Here is a 19,746-nt window from a genome sequence, read left to right as displayed (position 1 = left end):
TCAGAAGTGCTTCTGCTGCAGTCCATGAGGGCAGGGGCACGATCAGTGGGGATCTGTGGGGAAGGGCCTGGACTGGGCATGTGGAGGACGGGCCAGGACTTTGCCCAGGGGCCTCTGGTGACAGGTCCGGGCTTCTCCCCACCCTCGTCTCGGCCCCTGCCCTGGCCTCACCCACACTGGGAACCGGGAGCGCGGCTTTCTGTGCCAGTCTTGCTGTGCCTGGGGCACTGGGGGCTGGCCTTTCCCCTCACCCCCTCACTGCAAACCGGTCTGTCCAGCCGTCCACCCTAAAGAGGGAAGCCTCCCGCCCCACCTCAGACACCCCAAGAAAGCCAGAGTCCAAACGTGTGTGTTCTAGGCGGGAGGTTTACTCGCAGCAGAGCCAAGGCCAAGGTCGACAAGCACAGTAACGGTGGTACCAGGGACCGCAGAGAGGGCGTTCCCGCGCCTCAGGCGTCCCCGGCCACCTCGGGGTGCTTCTGCCGCAGGTGTTTGTCCAGGGTGGCACGCAGGCCGAAGGGCACACAGCAGTGGGGACATTCGAAGCGGGTGCTGCCCGGCCCCAGGCCGTGCATGCGGCGGTGGCGGTTGAGCTTGCTGCTCTGGGCACAGGCGTAGGGACAGAGCTCGCAGGTGTAGGGCCGCTCGCCCGTGTGTGAGCGCCGGTGTACCGTCAGGTTGCTGCTGTTGGTGAAGTGCTTTCCACAGAACTCACAGCTGCCCCCGGGCCCGCGGCTCTTGACCGCCGGCTTTGGCAGCTTCTTGGGGGACGTCGGGCCCTTCGCAGGTTCAGTTCTCTGTTCCTTGGTGGTAGCTTCCCAACTGGCCCCGCCGGGGCCCACCTGCGCCCCACCACCAGGAGCCCCGGGTTCCTGGACCCCCGCCGTGGCGGCCGCTCCGGCGCTCTCGCCACTGCTGCGCAGGAGGGTGCTGGCCGGGGCCGCGGCGTGGGCCGCTGGCTCAGGAGGGGCAGTGGCAGAGGCCTGTTCTGGACTGGCTTTGGCCTTGAAGGGGCTCTGAGGCCGTGGCTGCCGGTGGGTCTTCTTGTGGCGGTTGAGCTTGCTACTCTGGGTACAGGTGTAGGGACACTGGTCACAGGCATAGGGCCGCTCGCCTGTGTGCGAGCGCATGTGCACTTTGAGATTGCTGAAGGAGCTGAGGGTCTTCGCGCACACGGGGCAGGTGGGGCTCCGCCGCGGGGGGATGCTCACCCGGGGGCCCTTGGCCTCAGCTTCCGGCTCCACCACTGCCGACACTGCGGCGGCCACCTCTGCCAGGCCCAGCAGCGGGGCCTCTGGGGCCTCGGGTTCCGTCTGGTAGATGGACAGTCCGTGGTCCCACTGGGCATGGCGCAGCAGTTTCCAGGCCCCTGAGAACTGTCTCCCGCAGCGGAAGCAGCCCAGGGCCTTGGGGTCCTGGCGTTCTGCAACGAGAAGGGCCCAGTGTTAGATGGGGAAAAGCGACAGTTGCGACTCACGCCTGCCAGGTGGACACCTTCTGCGGGAAAGGCTCCACTCTGGGGGCTGAGAAGGCCCAGTAAGGAAGGCAGGCAAGACCCCCGTCCTCCAGAAGCTGATGCTCAGAAGCGGGCGGGCAGGCAAGTAAGGAAGACCTGCGGAGTAGATGGTGCATACCTGAGGATTTTCTGTGTTTGCAAGTCTTCACCAGAAGTTAAAGCAGGGTGAGGGAAGGGGTGGGGAAGGCTGTTTTATAGGAGGGAGTCGGGAAGGGAGAACAGGCAAAGACCTTTCCCCAAGCTCACGAGCTTAGAAGGGTGGAGTTGGGGTTTCAACCCAGAACCCTGGGGACGGGGAGACAGATTTTCAAAGATTGTCGGCTTAATACAGCTTTTGATTACTGAGCGGGGTTCTGTGCCAGGCCCCAAGTTCATGGGTTCCATGCACGGTCTCCTATTCCCTGCCTTGCAGAAGAGGGGGCCGAGGAGGGAAGCAGCCACCTAGAAGTTGGGAGGGGTAGTGAGTGAGGTTCCCTCTCCCTCTGCGTGGACCCCAAATTAAGAGCCCTCCAAATGAGGTGTTTTCTCTAGACCCTCCAGGTACTATCAGTACCTTACTCTTCAAGTCCTAGACAGTCTTGGGTGGGGTGGCTTTCCTGATGCAACACCAGGTCAGAAGCACAGATGGGGGCCGGAGAGTGCCAGCCTCTCGTGTCCACCAACTAGTTCTTAGGCTCCTTAGCTGTGTGACCTTGGGCAAGAAACACTCCTCTCTGGCCCTGTTTTCTCATTTGTTAGAACACGGGGATTCTAACCTTCGAGGGGCGTTGTGACGTTGAACGGAGAAGAACTGAAAGTCTTGGTCCATGTAAACCCTCAGTAAACATGAACTGCACTACACCCACGTGGCGGGAGTGCCCACGCTCCACCAAGTCCCAGCACCTGGGAGTGTTCCAGTGATTCCATCATAGCCCCTCCCCGGGCCACCAGGCCACCCTGCCGGCTTCAACTGTGGGGCTGATCCAGTCACAGCCCCTCCCTCCCCTCCCCCATCACAGAACAGCCCCCCCCTCCCCCCCCCCAGGCCTGAATATAATTCTATTTCTCAAAAGTCCTAGGAGCACAATGGCCAGGGGATGAAAATTTGTAGGTTGAGATGCCCCCCACAGCCTGTGATGACCAAAAGCTTCCCTCGAGTCTAATACCAAGTTAAGGGCTTTCATTCCCTTCTAAGAGAAGGAACCCAGGTGTCCAGACACCGAGGACCTGGCCCAAACCAGGGGCTTCCCAGAGGGCAGGGCTGGGAGATTCCATCAGAGAGGGAAGCCAGAAGCCCCTTCCTTGGCTCTGAGGAAATGCACCGCCACCTCAATCGGCACTAATAATGGGGTGGGAGGGGGTGGTAATGGCGCACTTCCAGCTGGCCTCAGCCTCCCCTCCCCCAGGCCGCTGCCCTCCCCAGAGGTCCCCCTACTGCCACACTGGTCCAGCCACCTGGCCAGTTATTTCTGGCCAAGGGGAAGGAGAAGTGAAACCAGATTGGGGGTGTGTGTGTGTGGCAAATCCCCAGACCAGTCTTCAGGGGCTGGCCACACCCTGTGGGCGGCCCTCCTTCATGCCCAGCCCCTGCCCGCACCCCCCCTCCCTCCACCCCCGCCACTAGTCCCAGCCCTAGGACAGGGCAGGCCCTGGCCACGCCTAGGCTGCACCCGATGGGGAGCGAGAAAGGGGAAGTAGTGCTCACTGCCCCGCCTGTCCAGTTCAGCCCCTTCTCCCACAGGAAGCCAGGCCCTTGAACTTGAGAGGGGGACTGCATCCCGGCTTGACTCACCTGAGCCCTGGCCGGGGCTGGGGCCTCTGAAAAGCTGACAGTCCAGCTTCTTGTGGGCCATGAAAGCAGTGATGGCTTCCAAAGGAAAGGTCTGCAGGCAGCGACCGCAGGTCAACAGATCTGGGTGTTTGTCGGTCCAGGGCTGGCGGTCTGCTGGGAGGAAGCGGGTGGTAAGCGTCGGGTGGGGCCCGGATGGGGGCTGGGGGTTCCGAGGGAGAGGGAAACCCCGAAGGTCAGAAAGGGGGCTGGAGGCCAGGACCAAGCAAGGGAAATAAGGCCGGGGGGTCGGGGGTCGGTGCCCGGTGCCCGGAGGAGGGCGTCCCACCCGAGCGAAGGGGGAGGGAGGCGGGGCAGGGGCAGGGGGCGCTCACCGCGAGGGTTGAGGATCAGCGGCGTCCACAGTGCCCACTGGTTCCGCGCGCCGAGGGCGTGGAGAGGGCTCCCGACGGGCACGGGGCCGGAGGAACGGCGGGGTTCGCCCTCATACCGCCCCGGCGTGGGCACTTCCTTCGGGGAGAAGGGCCCCAGCCCCGGGGCCTGTAGGGGCCGCACGTCTGGCTCCGGCTTCATTTCGATGACGAGGTCCGGCATCTCCATCTCGTCGTCTGTGTTGGCGGCGGGCGCGGGGTCTACTCGGCGGGGCATGCAGCCGGCCTTGCGGCGGGACATGAGTCGAGGGCCGGGCGGGCTGGTGAGCGGGCGGGCGGAGGACGCGCGGAGGACGCGCGGGCCGTGCGCGCTCAGACCGAGGCGCTCAGGTGAGTGACTGCGGCGACCCGCCGCGAACTCTTACACGTGCTGGCCCGGCCCGTGGCTCCACCCACCGGGGCGGGACCTGGCGGGCGAGGACGGGGCGGCCCCGCAGGGGCCCGGGCGGCAGCCAAACTCGATCAAAGACGAGCCCACTGCATTTTCTTAGCGACCAAACCTTAACGACGCCGAGGTCACACGACCATGCACACAAACGCCCATTCCTGATGCCTTTTTAGGACCGGTGAAACAGGCGCACGGTGCCTGCACGCACCCCCGAGAGAGAATACGGCGGGAGCCACGTTTGGGTCTATTCCATTAAATGCGTTACAATAAAAACTCAGGGGGCAAACATTTATCGAGCACTTTGCACTAGATTCTGTTCTAAGTACTGAGGGTACAGCGGTGAACAGGACAGCCAGTGATCTCTCACGCAGTGTATTTGTTGGGGGGAGACAGACTCTCAACAAGATAACTGTAAAACGGAGTGCCTTCCAGGACGGCAAGTGCGATGGGGCCGAAAAAAAAACTAGGAAGGGCTAGAAAGGGGCAGGGTTGCCGGGGTGGGGGTGGGGGTGGGGCCTTGGTCGGTTTTCTACAGGGGAAGAGCGTGGGGCACTTGAGCCCCGAAGGAGGTGAGGGGGCCGGCCAGCCTTGTATGTTGCAGAATAACAAGGAAGGGGGGCAGGGCGTGGGGAGAGGCGTGGGTGATTGAGTTCTGTGAGAAAACTGCCTTGGGGCCGAGGGGGTCTTATGTCCACTTAAGGGCTTTGGATTTCTGAGACCAGCGCCTGCGGCGGAGGGCTGGTTAAGGCGAGGAGGGTTGCGGTTATATACATCTACTCTGCTCCTAAACCTGGAATCACTATAAAAACCAAAGAAGCAACTGTCTTCACCTCCCTCCACGCGGGCCTCCTTGAACTTGCCTCCGCAAAGCAGCTCGCTCCGATCACTGTTTGAAGTGGCATCAACACCCTGCCCCACCCTCCAACCCTTACAAGTTTCCTTTTCTTCCTGGCACCGGCCACATCATAATAACCTAGACCTATCTGTTGACTGTCCTCTCTTCCCTCCCCACCCCCACCCAACACAAGCTCGCTGAGGTCAGGGCCGGGGGTCTGTCCTCCCCTGGGTCCCCAGCCCAGCTCTGAGTGAATTGCACATGCTAATGTCCCAGGAGCACTGCTCCGGGCCAGAGGGTTCCTCATATTGTTATTCAGGTCTGAGCTCAATCGTCCTCCAGAGAGCCCAGGGCCTCCCTGGCCACTGTATCTAAAGCAGCTCCACCCTGCTCAAGGCCTTACAACCGTGACCTCCATCTGTCCTCACTTCTTCCCTGGGCCTCAGTTTCCCCATCGATTACCTAAAGGGGCTTCTTCACTGCCACCTCCTTTGACCACCCAACTAGAGAAGCTCCCCTGACTCTACCACCTGTTACCCCATTATCCTTATTTTATTCCTTTGGTATCACTCATCACAAGCCCTGCAGGATCTTGTTGATGTATTTGCTCAGGTATACCCTATTCTGCCCCTCCCGGCCCTCCAAGAATGTGGGTTCCAGAGGGCAAGAGTCAAATCAGCCTGGTTCACATAAATCCTGCTTGTTCATAGCTCAGTCAACAAATGGGTATTCAGCACATTCTCTTTCTTTTTCTTTCTTTCTTGTTTGTTTATTTATTTATTTATTTATTTATTTAGAGCACAAGCTGGGGAGGGGCAGAGAGAGGGAGAGACAGAATCCCAAGCAGGTTCCACACCATGGGTGCAGAGCCCCATGCAGGGCTGGAACTCACAAAATGTGAGAGAGATCATGGCCTGAGCCGAGCTCAAGAGTCGGACACTTAACGGGACTGCGTCGCCCAGGCCCCTCCAGCACGTTCTTTCAACAGACCTCACAGAGGGGCTGTGTGCCAGGCACTCGGTCTTGGGGATCTGCTGGGCCCGTGAAGCCCCTGGCTCATGGAAAAAATGTGGAAGAAGTGAATTCCATCTGAGCCCAGGGCAGTGAGGTTCCATAGCACTTAAAGCCAGACATTCCGTTTTTCAGGGCCTCAGTTTCCCCCTTTGCAAAACGGGGCGGCAGGGGGGACTGCTAGACAGAACCACCACCTCGGGTCCCACTGCTGCCCTCTCCAAGCCTTTTTCCTGCCGTGTGGCTGCTCAAGGTTTCAAAGAGAGGAGCTGCGGTGGTTTGGCCTGCAGGTGAAGGGAAGGAGTGTGCACGTGTAGGGGGAGACCAAGCTCTGTCCTTAACTCAGCCCGGAGGAAGTCTCCTCCTCCCCGAACCTCAATTTCTTCTTCCCTAAAGCGGGCATCCCGGACGCCCCCCACCTCGCAGGCAGGCGGATCAGATGCAAGCGATGGGCCAGGCCGCGGGGCGGGGTGGTGCGTGGGGCCGCGCTGGTTTCCGAGCCCGAGAGCCCGCCCGCCACCACGTGGGGCGGCGGCAGCGCGGGCGGAACCCAGGCTGGGCGGCTCGCGGCCCGCCCGGGCCTCTGCAGCTGGGGCGCCGGCGGAAGTGGGGGCGCCGGGCGCCGCGGACCTCGGTGAGTGCTTGGGTGTCGGTGGTGGGGCGCGAGCACGTTTCACTCCCTCTCCCCGGGCCTGGCCCCGGACGCCCGCCCGCGTGCGCGGCCGGGAGTGGCGGGAAGGGGCAGGTCCGCGCCCGCAACGCTGGCCGTGGGGACGTTGTGGTCCCCGAACGCCTGCATGGGGACTCCGGTCCGGAACGCAGCATCGGGGACGTTCCGGCGCCGGGGTTGGGGTGAGGGGCCCGGGCCGCTCAGAATGCTCTCTCTCCCTCGGGGAAAATAACAACGACGACGATGGTAACAGTAACAACGGCAGCAGTTGTGACTCCCGCCTTGGCGGGACGGAATCGCTTGCCTGATCTGAGCCGGGAGGACACCCAGCCCAGGCAGAGTGGGGAATGGACGCCTGGGGGCCGGGAGGACCTACTTAGTATAAGAAAAGGCTAGCTGTGGGTGGCCAGGGCGGAATTGAAAGGAAACTGACCAGCCCAGGGGGCAGAGGGGAGGGGAAGTATTCCGTGCTTGAGGTTCGGACCCTCTCTGGAGGCTCCATTTTAACTGATTTGCATCCCACAGGGCCACCTCTGGGGTGTGTGTGGACCTGTCGGCACCTTGGTTAATTAGCGAAGGTCTGGGGTCTTCACGGTTAACCTGGTAACTCGGCTATCCCTCCCCTGGCTACTGAAGGGTTAACTAAACGTCTGTCCCTTGAACTGATCCATTCCCATTTTCTTGGAAGTCAGCACTGAGGCCCCAAGAAGGGAGGTCTGTGAATCTCCTGCCCTTCCTTGTCCGTGACCTAAGTGATGGGGTCTGGAGTCTTGACTGTGCAAGTCGTGGGGGTGGGTTCGGCCATTTTTCTGAAATCTTTGGGCCAGAAATCCTTGGCTTAGAGGATAAAGGATTCTGGGGCCTGGTCACCAGGGAGAAGGGATAATGCCTGCTTTTGCCTTCTTGGGCACACCCTACCTGACCTTTCTTAAACCAGCTTCTTATCAGGTCACACCTTGGTTCCAAGACCTCCAGCGGTGCGCGGACCCTAAAACAAATCTGCCCTGCAGAGAGCAGGGGTGATGGCCCCAGGTCTGTTGTCCAACCCAGGGCAACCTGGGTTCGCTCCCTTTTCCTGCCACTCACCAGCTTGCACCCAGTAAATGATTTGGCATCTCCCAGTGCCAGTTTCCTCTTCAGGAGAACGGGGATTACGTGGTATGACCAAATCTCCGTTGGTTGTTTTATCTAGGGATTTCATGTGTTTTGTGGCCATTTGCTTAATTCCCATCAGTACCGTGGTGGGACGTCCTAGCCCTACAGACTAGGGTGTATCTCTTAAATCACTGGAGTGTTAACCTAGGTTGGGTGAAAGCCCTGGGGGCTGATGAGCCTTGGCTAAGCTTGGAGTGCGAAGGGCAGTGGTCAGATAAATTAGAAAGTGTGTATATCCCACCCCCACAGCCCCCACCCTGTTCCAGGCACCATCATGCTCTGCCCGCCTGGGCCACCGAGGCAGCTTCCTCACTGGGCTCCCCGCAGGGAGAGGGATCATGTGAAAATCAGTCAGGTCCTGTCCCTTCCCTGCTCAGAACCATCCCAAGGCTCTTGCCTCAGAGTAGTGAGCCAAGCCCTCACCTCAGTCTTCGAGGCCTCTCCCTGCCGATCTGCCCCTGCTCCCACCTCCTCCACGCTGGCCTCCTTGCTCTGCTTCAAAGTCACCCTTCCCTGGGCTTTGTATTTGCTGTTCCCACTGACTGGAACGCTGTCCCCCCAGATGTCTACAGGACTCAGTTCCTTATTTCATTTAGGGCTGCTCAGATACAACACCCTTCCTGGCTGGCTATCTCTTGCCCCCTTCTTGGGCCAGGTGGCCCCTCTGGGCACCTGAGGCTCCTCCAGCCCTGCCCGCTCTGGGTAGGCATTGTCCAGAAACAAGTCTGTGTCACCCACTGGCCTGTGAGGGCAGTTTCCCTCACCACCCTGTCCCTGGCACCACCCCACGTGAGCTGGGCCCCCGAGCAGGCGCTTGGATAATGTGGACGGGTGGATCCTTCCTTTCCCTTCAACAAATATTTACTGAGCTGTGTCTGCGTAGGGAACAGACTGCAGGGTGACGGTGGAGGCTGTGAAGGGGGAAGGAGACGGTGGCTGGACCAAGGAGGAGGCAGGGGGAGGGGAGAGCGAGCGGAGGTGAAAAGTTGCTGGATGCTGGATACCTTTCCGAAGGTGACTTTACCGCTGGGTTGAACGTGGGTGGCAGAGAAAGCCAGGAGGAGTCCAGGGTGCTGTGGGATGTCCCTTGTGTGATCACCCATTGCCGCCTGAAAGGGTCTCCCGGAACCCTAGGAAGTCTGAGTCTTTTTTTTTTTTTTTTTTTTCTTTTCTTGCTTCATTTTACAGATGAGGAAACCGAACAGGGAGGCTGTTTGCAGAGCCACGGTGACCTGTCCAGATCCCTCGTAGCGAATCTGGGAGGGCTAAGAACCACCCGTCTCCCCGAATCCATACCTTCCTATCCGCTGAGGGGGGTAAGCTAATGGCCCGCCTCCCGGTCTTGTGTGGCCTGCGAGCCAAGAGTGGGTTTTACCTTTTTTCCCCTCAGTTTACTTTATTACTTATTTTGAGAGACACAGAGAGAGAGCACGAGCAGGGGAGGGGCAGAGAGAGAGAGGGCGAGAGAATCCCAAGCAGGCTCTGCCCTGTCAGCACGGAGCCCCACGCGGGGCTCGAACTTGGGAACGGTGAGATCACGACCTGAGCTGAAATCGAGAGCCGGGACACTTAACCGACTGAGTCCCCCAAGTGCCAAGGTTTACTTTTGAAGTGCTTGGAAGACTTTGAGAAATTTTTGTGGTGCATGAAATTAGATCAAATTGAAAGGTCAGTGTCCCAATAAGTGAGGTTGTAAGAACGGCCGTGTTTATTATTTTCGTGTCTGTCTGTGGCCGCTGTGTTGCAACTGTGACAAAGTTGAGTAGTTGTGACAGACCCTATCGCCCACAGAGCCTACAGTATTCACTGTCAGGCCCCTTACAGAGAAAATTTGCCAACTTCTGCTAATAGGGATTCAATCCGGGTCACCAGTAGGGGTGTCTGATCTGTAGGACTTAAAAGCCAGTCCCCGGGAAAGGTCTGGACCGGGACAGAAAGTCTGGGGAGTAGGGAGGGATAGGAGAGGAAGTTCAGATTCCTGAGGGGGACATCTAACATTTTTAAGTTTAATTTAGTTTAATTTAATTTAATTTTAAGCAGGCTCCATACACAGCCCTGAGATCAAGAGCCTCATACTCGACCAATTGAGCCAGCCAGAGGCTCCGGGAGTCTAACATCTTTTAAGGGACACGGAAACATTACGATATGCCCCTGCCTTTTTGAAATTAGAATTTTAAAACTACTGGGGCGCCTGGAGGGCTCGTTCAATTAAGCGTCCAACTCTTGATCTTGGCTCAGGTCATGACGTCAGGCTCATGAGTTCGAGCCCTACGTTGGGCTCCACACTGGGGTTGCAGCCTACTTAAAAAACAAAAAAGTAGGCTCCATGCCCAGTGTGGGTCTGGAACTCACGACCCTGAGATCAAGAGTCACATGCTCTACTGACTGAACCAGCCAGGCATCCCCTGAAGCCTTTTTTAATGTTAATTAATTTATTTTTTTAATGTTTATTTATTTATTTGAGAGAGAGAGAGAGAGAGAGAGCACGCGCGTGCACCAGCATGGGGAGGGGCAGAGAGAGTCTCAAACAGGCTCTGTGCTGTCAGCACAGAGCCCGATGTGGGGCTCGATCCCAAGAACCATGAAATCATGCCCCGAAGTCAAGAGTTGGACGCTCAACCCATCGAGCCACTCAGGCGCCCCTTTAAAGCCTTTTTTTTTTTTTTTTTTAAAGTTATCTGTATGTTACAGCACTTGGCTGGCTCGGTCAGTATGGCCTGCCACTCGATCTCAGAGTTGTAAGTTCCAGCCTCACGCCGAGTGCAGAGATCACTTTAAAAACAATAAAATCTTCTAGGGGCACCTGGGTGGCTCTATCCGTGGGGCGTGCAGCTTCAGCTCGGGTCATAATCTCGAGGCTCGTGGGTTCAAGCCCCGCATTGTGCCCTTTGCTATCGCTCAGCGCGGAGCCCATTTGGGATCCTCTGGCCGCCCCCCCCCCCCCCCCCCGCCTCGCTGCCCCTCCCCCACTAGGGTGCGCGCGCGCACTCTCTCAAAAATAAATAAACATTTAAAAAATATTTAAAGAAATAAATAAAATCTTTTAAAAGAAAAAGGCTTTATTGAGGTGTAATTCTCATACCATACTATTCACCAACGGGGGACAGTTTTGGTAGTCACAGCAGGGGGTAATGGTGGGGGGGGGGGTTCTACTGGCATCTAGTGGGTAGAGGCTAGGGCTGCTGCTCAAGTCCTACACCTATGCCCTGGACAGCCCGCCACACCACCACAGAGAACGATCCAGTCCCGGGGCGCCTGGATGGCTCTGTCGGTTAAACATCCGACTTCGGCTCAGGTCACGATCTCGCGGTCCGGGAGGTCCAGCCCCGCGTCGAGCTCTGTGCTGACAGCTCAGAGCCTGGAGCCTGCTTCGGATGCTGTGTCTCCCTCGCTCTCTCTGCCCCTCCCCTGTTCATGCTCTGTCTCTCTCTCTCAAAGATGAATACACTTTAAAAAAAAAAAAACGATCCAGTCCCAAATATCATCAATGTTGGGAGAAACCCTCCTCTACGGCCTTGACCCGTTTCTCTGTGGCGTCCGTGCTCCCAAGTAGCTCACCGTTGAGCTGCAGAGATGAGAAGAGCTGAAGAAAAACGATCATCTTTTTTTTTTTAAATGTTTATTTTTGAGACAGAGGGAGACAGAGCGTGAGTGGGGGAGGAGCAGAGAGAGAGGGAGACACAGAATCTGAAACAGGCTCCAGGCTCTGCGCTGTCAGCACAGAGCCCGATGCGGGGCTCAAACCCACGAACCGTGAGATCATGACCTGGGCCGAAGTCGGACGCTTAACCGACTGAGCCACCCAGGCGCCCCAAGGATCATCTTGATCTCCCCCGTACCGGGAGTGGCCCAGGGATGGGACACCATGTGCCTAAAATTTGTCACTTCTGTTAATCACCAGGCCCTGTCCAGCCTGGAAACTGTCCCTTGAAGTCACCCAGCTAAGCAGGCCTGGGAGCTCAATCTCCCCTCCATTCATTCAAGCAGGAACAATGTTTTAAGGAGCCTGGTCTCTGGGCCGCTGCCACACAGTGTTCCAGGAAGCTGGGGGTCAGCACCCGGGAGAAAGCAAGGTCGCTGCCCACGGGGAGGGAGGCAGGCATCTAGCGGAGGAGAAGGGCCCTAGGCAGGACAATAAATATACAATATCACGTCAGAAGAGTCCTGCGCGCTACCAACGAGGTTGGTGAGGGCGTGGAAGAATGTGGGGTGGCGCTTGAAGATGGTGTGCTCAGAGGAGGCGGAGAGGAGATACAAGCAGAGGGGAACTTCAAGTGCAGGGGTCTGAGAGGGACTTCTGTGCCAGGCGCGTTTGCAGCCCAGCAAGGCAGCCAGAGGGGCTGGGCTAGAGAGGGAAGCATGGCCCGCCACGAGGGTGCTGGCGGGGTCCAAAGCACGAGTGGCCGTTGAGGGCTGTGGTGAGGACGTTGGCTTTGCCTCTGGGCGAGGCTGAAGCCAGGGGAAGGTTCTCGGCAGAGGAGGCATGTGACCTGACTCAGGTGTTAGATGGTAGGTGTTAGGTGTGAACAAGGTCCTTCTGGCTGTGCGTGGGGACAGACTTGCAGGTGGGGGGACAGTGAAAGTGGAAGCCAGGGGCCCGGGTGGAGTTGACTTCAGTAGTCCAGGAAGAAGTGATGGGGGGCAAGGTGTGGGCAGGGGTGTCAGGCTGGGAATACGTACACAACAGTTGATCCTTGAACGATGGGGGGTTTGAACTGCATCGGTCCACTTACACATGCATTTTTTTCAATAAATACAGTACAGTACTGTAAATGTATTTTCTCTTCTTTATGATTTTCTTCTTTTTTTTTTTTTTTTTTTTTTAATTTTTTTTTTCAACGTTTATTTATTTTTGGGACAGAGAGAGACAGAGCATGAACGGGGGAGGGGCAGAGAGAGAGGGAGACACAGAATCGGAAACAGGCTCCAGGCTCTGAGCCATCAGCCCAGAGCCCGACGCGGGGCTCGAACTCACGGACCGTGAGATTGTGACCTGGCTGAAGTCGGACGCTTAACCGACTGCGCCACCCAGGCGCCCCTTCTTCTTCTTTTTTTGATGTTTATTTACTTATTTTGAAAGAGAGAGAGTGTGCGCGCGCGCACAAGTAGGGGCGGGGCAGAGAGATAGGGAGAGAGAGAGAATCCCAAGTAGGCACGGTACTGCTCAGGTCCTGAGCCAAGATCAAGAGTCAGATGTTTAACCAACTGAGCCACCCGGGTGCCCCATTTTTTGATTTAAGTAGGCTCCATGCCCAACACGGAGCTTGAACTCACAACCCTGAGATCAGGAGTCGCATGCTCTCCCCACTGAGCCAGCCAGGTGCCCCCATTTTTTTTTTTTTTAACGTAAGCTCTGTGCCCAAAGTGGGGGTCAAACTCTTGGCCCTGAGATCAAGAGTGACATACTCTACTGACTGAGCCAGCCCAGCACCCCAGGACCTTGTTATTTTTAAGGAACTCAGGCTCACTTTTTTGTAGAAGTCCCTCAATGTGAGCTTTCTCGTGATTGGATTTCAGTAATCCATATTTGGTAGGAATACCACGGAAGTGGTGCCCTGTCCTTCAGTGTCTCACCTCAGAAGGCACATGGGGTCTTTTGTCCCTTTACTGCACATGATGGTTTTGATGCCTAAGTTAAGGTAGGGTCCACCAGATTCCTCCACTATGAAGTTACCGTTGGGGCGCCTGGGTGGCTCAGCCGGTTAAGCGTCTGCCTTTGGCTCAGGTCATGATCTCGAGGTTCGTGAGTTCGAGCCCCGCTTCGGGCTCTGTGCCGACAGCTCAGAGCCTGGAGCCTGCTTCGGATTCTGTGTTCTCGCTCTCTCTCTGTCCCTCCCCTGCTCACGCACTGTCTCTCTCGGTCTCAGAAATAAAACATTAAAAAAAAAATTTTTTTTATTTTTTTTTATTTTTGAGAGAGAGTGCGAGAGCAGGGGAGGGGCAGAGAGAGGGAGAGAGAGAGAATCCTAAGCAGGCTCTGCGCTGTCTGCCTAGAGCCGGGTGTGGGGCTTGAACCCACAAACTGTGAGATCACGTCCTAAGCGGAAACCAAGACTCGGACCCTTAACGGACTGAGCCACCCAGGCACCCGGGCGGCCTTCTAAAAGGAGAAGCAGGAACTGGGTTTGGGACAAGTTGAGATGAGGTGGGGTAGACAAGCCCCTGCTCCCCGCCTCCCCCCTTGTAGTCCCACCCTCCCTGTGTAATGGCTTCCCTCTGTTCCCCTTCACCCAACAGCCAGGATAATGCAGACTCCACCAGCCATTCCCGTGCCTGTGCTCCGGCTCCCCCGGGGCCCTGATGGCTTGAGCCGAGGCTTTGCCCCAGACGGACGCAGGGCCCCCCCGAAGCCAGAGGTTCCTGGAAGCCCGGGATCTCCAGTAGGTCGAGAGTCTCGGGAATCCCGGGAACAGCAGGCCCGAGCCGCACTTCGGGAACGCTACCTCCGCAGCCTGCTGGCCATGGTGGGTCACCAGGTGAACTTCACACTGCACGAGGGTGTGCACGTGACCGCCCACTTCGGCGCCGCCGACCTGGACGTGGCCAACTTCTACGTGCTGCAGCTGCAGACGCCGATAGGCGTGCAGGCCGAGGCGCTGCTGCGGTGTAGTGACATTATTTCCTACACTTTCAAGCCGTGAGGACGTGACTGGGTTCGCCTTTCTGCCCGAGGCCTGGCCGCAGTATCCCAGCCTCCAAATGTTCACGAGCCCAGCACCCTGGGCCCCACAGGGTTTGGAACATCCTTGGAAATTTGAGCCGAGCGCCGGGCAACTCTGGCTTCTTGGGACCTGCGGAGTCCAGTCAGTAAAATTCTGCAACCACAGGAGTTCTAGAGCCCGTTGGAAGGAATGCTCTGCCTCACGGGAATCTAAACTCTTAAAACAGGGCCTCATGCCAGTTCCTGAAGACGGGGGGGGGGGGGGGGGGGGGGGGGGGGGGGGGGGGGGGGGGGGGGGAGGGTTGGGGGCGGTTAATAAAGGGCGGCACATCGCAGAGTGGGAAATTGTCTGTTGAAGTTGCGAAGTTCAGCCACCCTGGAGAAAGTCCCCTCTACTAAAGAACCCATTATTCCAGGAAGACTCCTGTTTTGTTTTGTTTTGTTTTGTTTTGTTTTGTTTTGTTTTGTTTAAGTGTGCCACATAGGGATGGAACCAGATTTAGGAAATGGGAGGTTGACTATCCTGGTGGACCTCGAGAAGAGGACACATCAAGGGGCCGGGAGGAACTGGGGGATAAAGGTGGAGATTGGGTTGGTCCTCACTCTCCGGGGGAGTGGCTGGAGCTACCGGAGCAGCGGGTTTGGGAGATTCAGACGCGGTTTCTTTTCTCGGGTGGGCGGGGCGGGGGGGGGTTGTTCACCGCGAGGGGCGTGGTTCGCATTGGGTTGGTTACACGGTCGCCGGGCCCTTGGGTGGCGTGGGCCTCACTCTAGGGAAGGCGAGTTGGTTTCCCTGCCCGCTCCGGAAGGGGTCGGACCCGGACCCGGTGCGGCCGCACCTTTGAGGACAGGCTGAGGACGAGGTTGGGGTGAAGCTTCACCCTTTCTCCATTTCGCTCCAGCTGTGTAGCCGTCCATTATCACTCGCTTCCCTTATCCCCGCCACTAGTCGTTTTTCTGGTTTCGCTTGGCTCAAGTGATTTCTGCCCCCTTTGTAATCCCATCAACTTTGGAATGTAAGTGAAGATCCCATTAAGTATAGATGAGATTTGCTTTGTTCGTCTTCAGTCGCGAAAGTGCGGCGGCTGGTGATGTTGAGCCTCAGCTCCCCTACGTCCGTCCATTCAAGACACCGCCTCCAGCGAGTCGCGGGTCTAGCTCTCTAGTTGCCTAGGCAACGACGTCGCGCGCGCGCGCGCGCGCGCGCGCTCTCCTCCCGAATCCTCCCTCCCTTTTTTAGTTTTAGCCCCGCCTTTCCCCCGAATTGCTGGAAGTGCTGGGAAAGCCTGGCGAAAGTGCCGAGGCGAATATTAAGCGATTGAAACGAGCCGTGGGGGGTGTGTGTGTGTGTGTGTGTGTGTGTGTGTGTGTGTGTGTGTGTGTGCGCGGAGGGAGGGGTGTGTGGGGCGTTAGAACTCGTGCGGGTTCCTCGGGGCTTGGTAATCTACCTGCTCCGTCGCCCGGTAGTTTGGTTGGCAGATTCGTCTCCTGGTTTTGGAATTTCTTCCATCATCCAGGATTTTTTGTGTTTTAATAGAGGTTATGATACTCCTCATGGGCTTATATTTATTTTAGTCTTTTAATTTAAGTTGTATTTCATGCAACGCTGTCCAAATACAGAGGGCTACTGATGAAACTGCAGTCTGCAAATGGAAGGCTAGAGCGTCTGTAGCAAAGAGGCCAAGGCTTCGTCTCCAGGCAGAGGATCCGTCTGTCAGCAACCATCACCTGTACTCATATATTCAATACAGCCTCTGTCCCTTTCCTTTCAAGTTCTCTGTCCCTTTGCCTCTCTCCTTATCAGTTGGTCTACCTCCGCCACGCAAATGTTATTTTTATCAACTCCCTTCCCCTCACAGTTGCCTGAGCTCGTGACGAATGTGTGCGAGTCTGAACGTTAGTTACCCAGTTGGAGGAGGGTGGCGGGGTGGGGGCGGCCCACATTCGCGCTTGCGCGCTGCTCCGGGAGACGGCGTCCACCTAGCCCCGCCCCTCGTACTCTGCAGTTCCGGCTCTGCAGATTCACTGCTCACGCTTCTTTTTCCCGTGGCTCTTTCTGCCTTTTGTTACCCGCTTCAACAACCCGCGAGACAACTCTACCCGCGAATAGCGTAAATTGATTTTCTGCTTTCATTAGTACACGCCGGGCTCCCCGGCTGTTAACGAAAGTGCGGCTGCGAACGAGCAGGCGCGCGCGGGGCTCGGGGGAGGCGCGCTCGAGCTCCCGGCGGCGACGACTACGACGACCAGGAGGGAGGACGGAGGCGGCGCCTGAAGCAGCGGCGGAGCCCATGCCCCGGGACGGCGGGCGGGCCCGGAGAGACAAGTCCGGGGCCCGGGACATGTCCCCGGGGCCCCCGTGAAGAGGCGGCGGCGGCGATGGAGACCCCGCCGCAGGAGGGGCCGCCCGGGCCGGGCGCGGACGGCGACGCCGAGGAGGCCCCCGCCGAGGCCCGGTCTCCCAGCCCTGCATCGTCCCCCGCCGACGGGCGCCTCAAGGCTGCGGCCAAGCGCGTCACGTTCCCCTCCGACGAGGATATCGTGTCCGGAGCGGTGGAGCCCAAAGACCCCTGGAGACACGGTAGCTACTGCCGGGGCGCGGGGCGGGCTCGTGGCTGACCGGGAGTCAGTGCAGCGCCGGGCATGGAGGCGGTGCTCGAGAAGTTGCACCTAATGATTTAAGGAGACTGTCGTCACTTTAGGGCTGCAAGGTGTTTGAGACGGGGTGGCTGTTAGATTGGGAAGGTGAAAAGTAGCTGGTTTATGCCCCGCCGCACTCCTCGCGGACGCCGAAGGTGGTCGTTTTAGGAGTTAAAATGATAAGCAATCAAAGAAAGTTTGGAGGCCAGGGAGATCGGGCGGGCGGTAGCCTTTGAGATCATAGTCCCACTCCCCCGCCCGAAAGGATAAAGAGAGCCGTCTGGGGAGGAAGAGGGGGTCAAAATTGGCGTTCCAAGGTTAGGTGGACGTTTGATGGGCCCATAGGGCTGGAAAGAGGTTAAGCTGCTAGTCTGCAAACCTCGGGGCGGGGGGTAGTCATGCCGCTCACTTTTTTGGCTGTGAGGAGGAAGAATAAACCAGCGGGACTGTGGCTGTGGAGGAGTTAGTAAAACCTGGGATTGGGAAAAGGGAATCAAGCTAAACAGCTTCCAGAAAAGGAGCAGAGTTGGTGGTCACTTTGGGGGTGGACGAGATAGTCGGAGGAGGTGTTGGATCTTGGCATTAAGAAGAAGAAAAGTCACTGCATGCCTTCTTTGCTTTCGCCCAAAAGTGAAGCAAAATATGATCAGCCATTAAGGAGCAGAGGAATTTTGGGGCCTGGCTCTAGAAGGGTCTCTTTTTAAAATTTTTCTCCCCCTCCCCGCCTTGAGAAAGAGTTAGGGATTTGGAGTTGCTGGTCGGTAGAAAGTAGGAGCCGGAAGAAGTTTGCTGGCTTGAGACGTTGGAAGAGGGAGCAAGTCTGCCGATTCTGGGTTCCCTGGAGGTCAGATTAGTGTCGGAAAGGGCAGCTGGAGGAGTGTGTGTGTTTTGCGTATAGAACTAAAGTTGGAAAATCGCTTCATAGATGAACGGCAGTGTTGAGTCTTTCTGTGCTGGGGACGTCAGTCAGTCTTGCCAGGGTGGAGCCCACCAAGAGAGGGATCAGCCTGGTCCCGGCTCAGTAGAAGTTGGTCACTTGGCCGCTGGAGAGAGGAGGCACTGTTGCTAGTCTGTGCGGTGGAGGAATTGAGGACTTCATGTGAGAGTGGGAAACGTGGTAACTGGAAGCTGAGCGCGTAGGGAGCCTGCCATAAACGCCAGTTTGGCTAGGTATTGTTAAGGAGACAATTTAAGATTGTTGGCATTGAGAGCCAGCCAAGTCTCGGGCTCTAGGCCCCAGGGATAGGTGTCACTTTTGAGTTGGAGAACTTGGGCTGGCGGCAGGGAGGAGTCAAATGGGCCCTGGCTATAGCATGGTACCCAGTCCGGGGAGTTGAGGGCACGAGGGGAGAAAGGCCTGGATGCGCAGGGCAGGGTGGTGAAGAGCAGACCCGCCAGTTCAAATCCTGACTCCTTTTTACTCACTTCCTGACCTCAGGCTGGTTATCTAACTCTTCGGAGCCTCAGTTTTCCGACTGTGAGGTGGGTGACAATACCCCTGCCACGGGGGCATTTAAGAGAGGATTAAATATGATGATGTACGAGAGGTCATTGGCGAGGATGAGCTTTCATGAAGTTGCAGTTGATGTCCGTCAACATGGGTGATGTGGGGTGATACCGGTGATATTGGTGATTTGAGGGGCTAGTCTGGAGAAGTCAGCTCATGGGGTCAGGGCCTGGATGTCTCTGCTTCACAAGCTGCCAGGAGAGGGGCGGAGAGGGTGGGCCACGTGTGTGGGCCCCGGGGCAAGGAGAAGGGCGGATGGGCAGTTTGTGTGGGCTTCAGGGTCATGGTGGGGGGGTGGGGCGGGAGAGTTGGCACGGGGTGGAGGAGCGGGGGCAGTTTCTGGTGTGCAGGTTCCCAGAAGAGGAACAGCTGTGTGTAACCAGCTGTTTGCTTTTGAGTCAAGCTGTTTTTCCACCCTGAGCCTCCTGTTCTTTGCTCTGCAAATGGAGGTGCTAATTTCTACCCGGGTAGTTGTGAGGATTAAATACAATAGTCCTTGTAAATTCTGGCCACATAAATTGCAGCTGCTGTTCCCCCCGGCAGGGGAGAACTCAAGAAAGAGGGGTCGCTTGGAGTCTGGCTGGGAGGAGTTTGAGGGGATGGTTGCCGATCAGTCTTCCCCGGCTTAGGCGGAGGTGGCCACAGCTTACAGGCTGGGGGAGTCCCTCCTTTCTGGCAGTTTAAAGAGGGACGCAGGGACTGGTTAGGACTCCCACTCCGGAGGAGTCGGTGGGTCTGAGGGAGAGAGGCAGCGACACGGAGAAGTTGAGAAATCAGTGTGCGGGCTGGAAGAGCGCATGTGTCGTGGCTGGGGTGGGGTGGGGGCTTGGCCTGGCTGTGACGGAGTTGGGTGATCTTGGTCCCCAAGCAGGGGAGGGGTCATGGGTGCAGTTGGTGAGGTTAGTGGGATTCGCAGGGCGGGAAGTTGGAAGGCCTGCCATGCTGAGGAGCAGGAGGCTAGCCTCTGTGCCTGGGAGGACAGCGGGTTGCTGCCTGGCCCAGGACCAGGGAAGGTGGAGTCTTGCCTGGCCATAGAAGCGGAGACTCAGTACAGAAGGTTGGGCCAAGGGGGTTACCTGGTTGGGAGGCCAAAGGGTCTTGGCTGGGGGCTGCAGGGAGGACTTGGTCCGTCCTAGAGGAGGGCGGGAGATCTGTTGGACTTGG

General features: G+C 57.6%; 3 protein-coding genes across 11 annotated transcripts in view; 2 read left to right on the top strand and 1 right to left on the bottom strand.

Annotated features, from left to right (window-relative positions):
• Nucleotides 1–348: 348 nt before the first annotated feature.
• Nucleotides 349–4,092, bottom strand: ZNF296 (zinc finger protein 296). The gene is made up of 3 exons (XM_045441979.1): nt 3,659–4,092; nt 3,288–3,437; nt 349–1,423 (listed from the first exon to the last, which is right to left on the bottom strand). The coding sequence occupies exons 1-3, from the start codon at nt 3,954–3,956 to the stop codon at nt 450–452; spliced, it is 1,422 nt and encodes a 473-aa protein (XP_045297935.1). The 5' UTR covers nt 3,957–4,092; the 3' UTR covers nt 349–449.
• On the top strand, nt 3,264–14,688 carry GEMIN7 (gem nuclear organelle associated protein 7). Of its 8 annotated transcripts, none has more exons than XM_045441985.1 (3): nt 3,264–3,376; nt 8,963–9,138; nt 14,012–14,688. In XM_045441985.1, the coding sequence occupies exons 2-3, from the start codon at nt 9,099–9,101 to the stop codon at nt 14,413–14,415; spliced, it is 444 nt and encodes a 147-aa protein (XP_045297941.1). In that variant the 5' UTR covers nt 3,264–3,376; nt 8,963–9,098; the 3' UTR covers nt 14,416–14,688. The 8 variants fall into 8 exon arrangements, with proteins under 8 accessions (XP_045297941.1, XP_045297937.1, XP_045297939.1 ...); XM_045441981.1 differs by having other exon boundaries at nt 3,284–3,397; XM_045441983.1 differs by having other exon boundaries at nt 3,347–3,457.
• A 1,787-nt stretch (nt 14,689–16,475) lies between these two features.
• Nucleotides 16,476–19,746, top strand: part of PPP1R37 (protein phosphatase 1 regulatory subunit 37) — a 41,352-nt gene continuing 38,081 nt past the window's right edge. The window contains exon 1 of one of the 2 annotated variants that reach the window (XM_045441973.1): nt 16,476–17,016. In XM_045441973.1, the coding sequence (XP_045297929.1) occupies nt 16,815–17,016 (202 nt within the window). In that variant the 5' untranslated portion in view covers nt 16,476–16,814. The remainder of the gene's footprint in view (nt 17,017–19,746) is intronic. The other variant, XM_045441972.1, reaches the window with a different exon arrangement.

Source organism: Leopardus geoffroyi, chromosome E2, assembly GCF_018350155.1.
Source record: "Leopardus geoffroyi isolate Oge1 chromosome E2, O.geoffroyi_Oge1_pat1.0, whole genome shotgun sequence".
Classification (NCBI taxonomy): Eukaryota; Metazoa; Chordata; class Mammalia; order Carnivora; family Felidae; genus Leopardus; species Leopardus geoffroyi.
The sequence above is the reverse complement of the archived record's forward strand: the minus strand, read 5'-3'. Positions and strand labels throughout refer to the sequence as shown.